The 8,351-nt window shown below is 39.6% G+C and overlaps 1 protein-coding gene across 1 annotated transcript; it reads left to right on the top strand.

Annotated features, from left to right (window-relative positions):
• The first annotated feature begins 7,391 nt into the window (after positions 1 to 7,391).
• On the top strand, positions 7,392 to 7,945 carry LOC127748473 (uncharacterized). Its single transcript, XM_052263033.1, has 2 exons — positions 7,392 to 7,536; positions 7,635 to 7,945. Exons 1-2 carry the CDS (start codon positions 7,392 to 7,394, stop codon positions 7,943 to 7,945), a joined length of 456 nt encoding a protein of 151 aa, XP_052118993.1.
• Positions 7,946 to 8,351: the final 406 nt, after the last annotated feature.

Genomic DNA, 8,351 nt, shown 5'->3' with positions numbered 1-8,351 from the left:
AGCTAAACATTCAAACCATGAAGGTGTCCTCACAGCTGTCTGATCACTATATTGTGACTAAAATCCTTCCACAGGAACTCATAGAGGTCATCAAAGAGGAAACCGGAAGGAAGTTCACAGTAAAGAAAGACAAGCTAAGGCACTATGATCTTCAATTTTCATGATCAGCAAAATGAAAGATGTCAAGCTAGTGACATTAAAAGAGCGCTTATTGGGAGGCAACCCAACCTGAGGTAGTTTTATTTTCATAGCTTTTTCAATAAAAATGTTGAATAATTGGTATGCATTGCAAGGAGCTAACTTTGGTGTTGCACACCAAAAAAATTTAAGGGATAATGAAAGATTCTAAGTTTGGTGTTCCACCAAAATCTCATTTAAAAGCACATTCTCACTTCCTGCACAATACTAGCTCCAAGCAATCAGACAGATTATTCAACTACTTAACTGCTTTCTAGTTTTAATTCTATAACCTTTAGCAAGGACACAAGGTTTCACATATGGTTAAGTTGATGCATGAAAAATAGTGGCAAAGAACTAAGTTTGGTGTTCACACACCAAAGTAAGTTCAAAAAGCCATAATCATTTTTAGACTAACCAATTGCACAAAGGCTTGAGAAGCAAGCAACCTTTGAGAACTATGCAGGACATTAGTCAACCATTGAAGATATTGTGCATCTTAACTCAAAGGGAACACAGCAGAAGGAAGAATCAAAGGGCTGCAACTTCAAAGGTTGTATCTAAACTTAATCCTTGCTGCTGTAAATTGTTTTGAATCTGGGAACCCTATTATATATCTTGCTAAAGTGTTTATCTAGTTGCAAGTGAAGTTGTTTGATTAAGTATGTTGATCTGCATAATGCTTGTCATTCATCACTTAGCTTTAATTTGTGTTTTGTTTCCCATATGCTTGAATAAAAGAGAAATGTTTGAATTAGAAAGTAAATATCCAATGTTGCATAAGTTAGAATGGAAATTAATGGTGGTATACGTGTTTGATTAAATGCATAACTCATGAAATAATTGCTGCATAAGGTCATTTTCATTGAAGTATGAGCTAGCTTGCTGTCATAAAGGTTCCTATCAGTAAAGAAAAAAAAATCCCTTGAGAACAAAATAAAACAGAAAGAAAAGGAAGAAGAAAAAGCCAATGTGGCAAGAAAAATGAAGAATAAAGGCTGGGCACCAATAGCTTGGACCCTAGGACACATGCCTGTGGTGTTCTTGTACTAGGATATGCTTGGATAAGTAAATTCTAAGGGGTATTTTAAAACCTGGCCACTTAGATCAACTGATTTGGGATGGCCAATTGAAAGTCCACAATAAAGAGCAACCTAGCTACAGAACATTTAGTTATCCAAAGAGATGCTGGGCATCAATGATCCTAGGAGGAAATAGTGAGCCATGTGTCTGTGGTGAAGAAATGTTGAGCAAAAAAATAAAGCCAAAGGCTGCTGCAACATTTGACACCAAGCCTTCAAAGAATAATAAGCTTGTTAAGCAAAATAAGAAAAGAGAAGTTAGCAAGGGAGCAAGTAAAAAGTAAACCTTACAACAGCAAGTTTAGTAAGCCTTTGAGGAAAGGTTTATATTATGTAACAGCAAACAATAACTGAGTTATCATTGTCTGCATAAAAACTCCATGAATCAAGTTCTGCTATATGCTTAATAAGGATATGTATGCTTTTCTTTTTTCATTTCATTTCCCCTTAATTTTGATGCTTGCTTGGGGACAAGCAAGAATTAAGTTTGGTGTTGTGATGACAGGTCATCATATACCCATTTTTCAAGCTAATTTCACTTGTTTCATTAGTCTTCATGCACTTTCTTGCATCCTAAGTAAGTAATTTGGAATGAAAATGCATAACTTCTTTAAATAAATTTAATTGAATTTTAATTGATTTATAAACCTTGTGAATTTAGTGATACTTTGATTGGTTGTTTTGATTATTTGAAGGAGAAGAAAAGAAGAAAAGAGTGAAGCGTGGCGTAAGAAAGCGTGGCCCAAGGAAGAAAAGAGTGTAGCGCATGGAAGGGAGGAAGCCACACTGCCCTCTACAAGAGCACACTGCCCTCCAAGGGAGCACAACAATGAACCAAGTACTCAAGTCCTCACTGCCCTGCCCTCCTTGAGGGCGGAGCACAATTCTAGGCCAAGAAACAAAGGAAAGAAAAATTCTGCCCTGCCCCCCTCAAGAGCAATGTCGGGCTCTCACCAAAATAAATCAAAGGAAATTGTCTCCAAGTGCCACCCATGGGTTTCGAACCCAAGAACAAGAAGGAAAGAAGTAGCGCTCAAATACAAGGAAAACAAGCAAAAATTGGTTTGTTTTCAACCTCCAAGGATCGAACATAGCACCTTGTGGAAGCAAAGAACTAGGCGCTACTTTGGTGCCAAGGAACCCAAGGAAGAAATGCAACAAAAAGCCATCCAGCAAGTTTCGAACCTGGGACCTCACCCAAGAGCAAGGAAAGCTTGCGCTGCCCACAAGGAGGGCAGGGCAGCATTCTGTGGTGCATGGCACGCACATCCTTGGCACGGCCAGCACGCACAATTGATGCGCACCAAGGGAGCTTCGGCCAGCAGTAAGCACGCACGGGCAGGGAGGCAAGGCGCACCATGGCAACATTACCCTGCCCTCCACAAGGGCAGGGCAGCATCCTGAAGCCTCTCCCACACTTGGCACACAACATGCTTCCTCACACAACTTCCCTGCTCTGCCCTCCACAAGGGCAGGGCAGCCTCTTGGGAGCAACATAGGGGCCAAAATCAACCAAAATTCAATTAAAAATTCATTTTAATTCAATTCTCCACCAAATCAAAAAGCCCACTCAACATGACTCAAAGGCACACAGAGAAGCTAGATTAGGAATTTCATTTTGTGAATTTTTTTTTTAATTTCAATTTCATTTTATTTTCATTTTGTAAAAAGCCTATATAAAGGCATCACTCTCATTTCAGAGGGGAGCTCGAAAAAAAACGCTAGCTCCACTAGGGAGCATTAGGAGTAATAGTAGAGAGCTCTCTCTTTTAATTTTTCTTTCTGCTTTGAATCTGGATTGAGAGTGAAGGAATTCTGTTTCCCTCTTAGTCTAAGATTTCTCTTGTTATTCTTCTGCAAAATTTCAGTGAATTAAGGATTTGAACCAAAACTCTCTTTACTGCTTTCATCTTCTTTCCATCTGCAATTGTTCTTGGTTGGATCAAGGAAGGCAGTGAGATCTAGACTTATTTTCTAGTCTCTTTGATTCCCTGAGATCTTCATTTTTATTTTGCAACTGAGTTGAGTTCTTGGCTGCTCTTCTGTTTTTACTGTTCCATTGGCTTTCAATTTACTTTCAAGCAATTTAATTCTTCTGCACTTGTTCTTCATTTTACATTTCTGTTCATGATCCCAATTTACTTTTCTGCAATTTAATACAAGAGTTTTGAGTTCTGATCTATTGCTCTATTTAATTTCCAGCACCCCAGCCCCTTTACTTTTCATGCAATTTACATTTCTTGTAATTTAAGTTTCAGCTATTTTACTTTCTTGCTGTTTAAGTTTTCTGCCCATTTACATTCTGCAACTTTATCATTCCTGTAATTTACTTTCTGTTGGCTACAATTTCACTCAATTCATCAATGTTAGCTTGACTAAACTAATCACCCACTAAAGTTGCTTGATCCATCAATCCCTGTGGGATCGACCTCACTCTAAGTGAGTTATTACTACTTGATGCGACCCGGTACACTTGCTGGTTGGATTTGTGTTTTGGAAATTCATTTTTCCACAAAAACACCATCAATCCACTTGACTAATTCATCAATCAATTAAAACTGTTCAAATTTTCCAATCTCTGTGGATACGATCTCACTCCACTGTGGGTTATTACTTGGCGATAATTTTGGTGCGCTTGCCAAAAGAACTAATTCACTAATTTTTGAAAGGGGTAGTGAATTCTGGTCATCAAGTTTTATAGCGCCATTGCCGGGGATTGGCTTAAATTTGACAGTGATTAAATTTATTGGAGAGCTAGATTAAGCAATTTAATTGCCTTGTTATTTTAATTTCTTTTATTTAGAAATTTTTTTATTTTATTTTGAGCTCTATTTCATTCTTTTTTGATTATCCATAGTTTCACTCTTCTAACTGTTTGATCAATTGCACCACTCACACTAACAACTACTCTAACAATAGTAATTTCTTCATCCACTTTCTTTCTTGTTTTTTGCCTTAATTGGTTATATGACAGGTACGAGAAGCGGGGCTTCAACTTCCTTTGATTCTGAACCTGAGAGGACCCTCTTTAGAATAAGGAGGGAAGCAAGAGGGAAGAGAGTCGTTGGTGCTGAGGAAGTGGAAGAGTATTTTGAAACAAACATGGAGGAGAATATGGAGAATCATCATGAGAAAGAAGTTAATAATCATGCCAGAGGAGGCCCTGTCAATCATGATGGGCAAGAAAGGAGAGTCTTAGGCTCCTACATCAACCCAAACCCAGGAAACTGTGGTAGCAGCATCCTAAAGCCAACAATTCATGCCAATAACTTTGAGCTGAAACCTCAACTCATTACACTTGTTTAGAAAAATTGCTCATATGGAGGAAGTGCCCAAGAAGATCCCAATCAACATCTCAGCACATTCTTGAGGATATGTGACACTGTAAAGTCCAACGGGGTACACCCTGGAAAACCCAAGAGGGGAAGCCATAACTCTAAGAAGTAGGAAGGTTGTAGAGGAAGGAACCCCAAGCAAAGATAATTATGAAGAGGTTGCACCAAAAGATGGGAATAAGGATGAAGGGGAGATTCCAGCTTCACCTCCACCAAGACCAGTTTTGAAGCCCTATGTGCCAAAGGCACCATACCCACAAAGACTGAGAAAAGATGGGAAGGATGGCCAATTCTCTAAGTTCCTAGAGATCTTCAAGAGGCTCCAAATCAACATACCATTTGCTGAGGCATTAGAACAAATGCCACTCTATGCCAAGTTCTTGAAGGAGCTTATAACCAAAAAGAGAAACTAGGAGGCAAAAGAAACCATAGTATTGACTGAAGAATGCAGCACCATCATACAGAAGAAACTACCTCAAAAGCTGAAAGACCCAGGGAGTTTTCAAATCCCCTGCATCATTGGGGACATCACTATTGAGAAAGCTTTGTGTGATTTGGGAGATAGCATAAATCTTATGTCCCTAACCATGATGAGAAGAATGAAGAATGAGGAGGCCAAGCCAACAAGAATGGCACGCCAATTGGCTGACAGAATATTTAAGTTTCCACATGGGGTGGTGGAAGACTTGCTAGTGAAAGTGGGAGAGTTTATTTTCCTTACTAATTTTGTTGTGCTGGACATGGAAGAAGAGGCCAACACGTCAATTATCCTAGGAAGACCATTTCTAGCTACTGCTGGAGCCATCATTGATGTGCAGAAAGGGGAACTAGTCTTGAGATTGCATGAAGAGAAAATGGTCTTCAACGTCTTTAAAGCAATGAGTTACCCAAAGAACCCATAGGAGAATGTATGCTGGTAGACACCATGGAATAGATAGTTCAAGAAGTCATGGAAGAAGAACAATGTGGAGAAAGTATTGAGCTGGAGCAAGCACCAAATGAAAAACTACCACAAGCAACCATGAGGAACTCAATCATGCCAACTACCACAGACAACAAAGATGCAGAGTCACCAAAACTAGAGCTGAAAGCCTTACCACCCAGCTTGAAATATATATATCTGGGTGCCAACAACACTCACCCAGTAATCATAAATTCAAGTCTGAGTAAGGAACAAGAAGATGAACTTATCCAAGTGCTGAGACAACACAAGGATACCATAGGATGGACACTTTCAGATTTAAAGGGGATCAGTCCTTCGATGTGCATGCATAAAATCTTACTTGAAGAGGATGTCAAACCCTCAAGGCAGCAACAAAGGAGGCTGAAACCAACTATGAATGAAGTGGTTCAGAAAGAAGTGTTGAAATTGTGGCAAGCAGGGGTGATCTACCCCATCTCAGACAGCCCTTGGGTAAGCCCAGTGCAAGTAGTTCCCAAGAAGGGAGGGATCACTGTTGTGGCAAATGAGAAGAATGAACTGATACCCACAAGGACGGTGACCGGATGGCGTATGTGCATTGACTATCGGAAACTTAATGAAGCCACCCGGAAGGATCACTTTCCCCTGCCCTTCATGGATCAAATGCTTGAAAGATTGGCAGGACATGAGTATTATTGTTTCTTGGATGGATACTCGGGCTACAACCAAATTGTTGTAGACCCCAAGGATCAGGAAAAAACTTCATTTACTTGTCCATATAGTGTATTTGCTTATTGGAGAATGCCCTTTTGATTGTGCAATGCACCTGCAACATTTCAAAGGTGCATGCTCTCCATTTTTTCAGATATGATTGAGAATTTCATAGAAGTATTTATTGACAACTTTTCTATGTTTGGGGACTCATATTCTAATTGCCTATACCATCTTTCTCTTGTGCTAAAAAGGTGTCAAGAAACCAACCTTGTTTTAAACTGGAAAAAGATGGCATAGAAGTAGACAGAGAAAAAGTGGAAGTAGTTGACAAATTACCTCTACCTTGCAATGTCAAAGCAATCAGAAGCTTTTTGGGACACGTTGGGTTCTATAGGAGGTTTATTAAAGATTTTTCAAAGATTGCAAAACCCCTTAGCAACCTACTTGTCTCAAATACTCCTTTTATTTTTGATAGAGAATGCATGGTAGCCTTTGATGAACTAAAAAAGAAACTTTCCTCTACACCTATCATAGCACCACCAAGTTGAGAACTTCCCTTTGAGCTAATGTGTGATGCATTTGATTTTGCTGTTGGTACTATCCTAGGACAGAGGAAAGACAAGCTAGTACATGTTATTTACTATGCTAGCAAGGTCCTTAATAAGAATCAAAGGAACTATACTACCACAGAGAAAGAACTTTTAGCCATAGTTTTTGCTTTTGATAAGTTTAGATCATATCTTATTGGCTCAAAAGTAATTATGTTCACTGATCATGCAGCACTCAAATACTTGCTTACCAAACAAAAATCCAAGCCCAGACTAATAAGGTGAATCTTGCTGCTCCAAGAATTTGATATTGAGATTAAGGATAGGAGCAAAGCAGAGAATAAGGTAGCTGACCACCTCTCAAGGATCCCACAAGAAGAAGAAATGCAGCAAGTAGTAGTAAATGAAAGCTTTCCTGATGAACAATTGATGATGATTCAAGTAGCTCCTTGGTTTGCAGACATAGCCAACTTCAATGCTATTGGGGAGCTACCAACTAACATCAATAAACACATGAAGAGGAAACTAATCAAGGATGCCAAACACTACATCTGGGATGACCCCTATTTGTCCAAAAAGTGTACTGATGGTGTCCTAAGAAGGTGTATATCCCATGAAACAGGGCAGCAAGTATTATGGCAGTGTCATGGATCAGCATATGGAGGTCACTTTAGTGGAGAAAGGACAGCAGCAAAAGTGCTCCAATCCAGATTTTACTAGCCAACAGTGTTTAAGGATGCTAAGGAAATGGGGTCAAGGTGTGATGAATGTTAAAAAGCTGGTAATCTAACCAGGAGGAATGAAATGCCACAGCAATACATACTAGAGCTGGAACTATTTGATGTATTGAGAATAGATTTCATGGGACCCTTCCCAACTTCCTACTTAAATAGCTACATATTAGTGGCTGTTAATTATGTTTCAAGATGGGTAGAAGCCATAGCTACCGCAACAAATGACAACAAGGTTGTGATAAGCTTCTTGAGAAGGAACATCTTTAGTAGATTTAGAGTTCCCAGAGCTCTCATTAGTGATGGAGGGTCACACTTCTGCAACAAACAACTGGAAGCACTCATTCTCAGATATGGAGTAAAGCACAAAGTGGCAACTCTATACCACCCACAGACCAACGGGCAAGTTGAGATCTCCAACAGAGAGCTGAAATGAATCCTTAAAAAAACTGTTGGAAGTTCAATAAAGGACTGGTCTAAGAGGCTAGACGATGCTCTATAGGCCTACAAAACAGCCTTCGAGACCCCCATAGGGATGTCACCATACCAACTAGTATTTAGCAAGGCTTGCCACTTGCCAGTTGAACTAGAGCATAGAGCCATTTGGGCTCTAAAATTACTGAATTGTGATGAGCAAGCTGTTGGGGAAAAGAGATTGATGCAACTCAATGAGCTGGAAGAGTTTAGAAATCTAGCATATGAGAATGCAAAAATCTACAAAGAGAACACAAAAAGGTGGTGTTCATACCCTGGATCAAGCTGTCCGACCCGGGATGTTCTACAGACAAAGCAACCGACCTCTTCAGGTCAGGACAGCCCGACCTCTTTCCAAAGAGCTCGGC

This window comes from Arachis duranensis, chromosome 1, assembly GCF_000817695.3.
Source record: "Arachis duranensis cultivar V14167 chromosome 1, aradu.V14167.gnm2.J7QH, whole genome shotgun sequence".
Lineage (NCBI taxonomy): Eukaryota > Viridiplantae > Streptophyta > Magnoliopsida > Fabales > Fabaceae > Arachis > Arachis duranensis.
The sequence above is the reverse complement of the archived record's forward strand: the minus strand, read 5'-3'. Positions and strand labels throughout refer to the sequence as shown.

Bases quoted from the DNA above. Each gene is read 5' to 3' on its own strand.
- LOC127748473 (XM_052263033.1), top strand. From the start codon at position 7,392: ATGAAACAGGGCAGCAAGTATTATGGCAGTGTCATGGATCAGCATATG. The intron at 7,537-7,634 runs GTGTGATGAATG...TATTGAGAATAG, and splicing joins GCTAAGGAAATGGGGTCAAG to ATTTCATGGGACCCTTCCCA.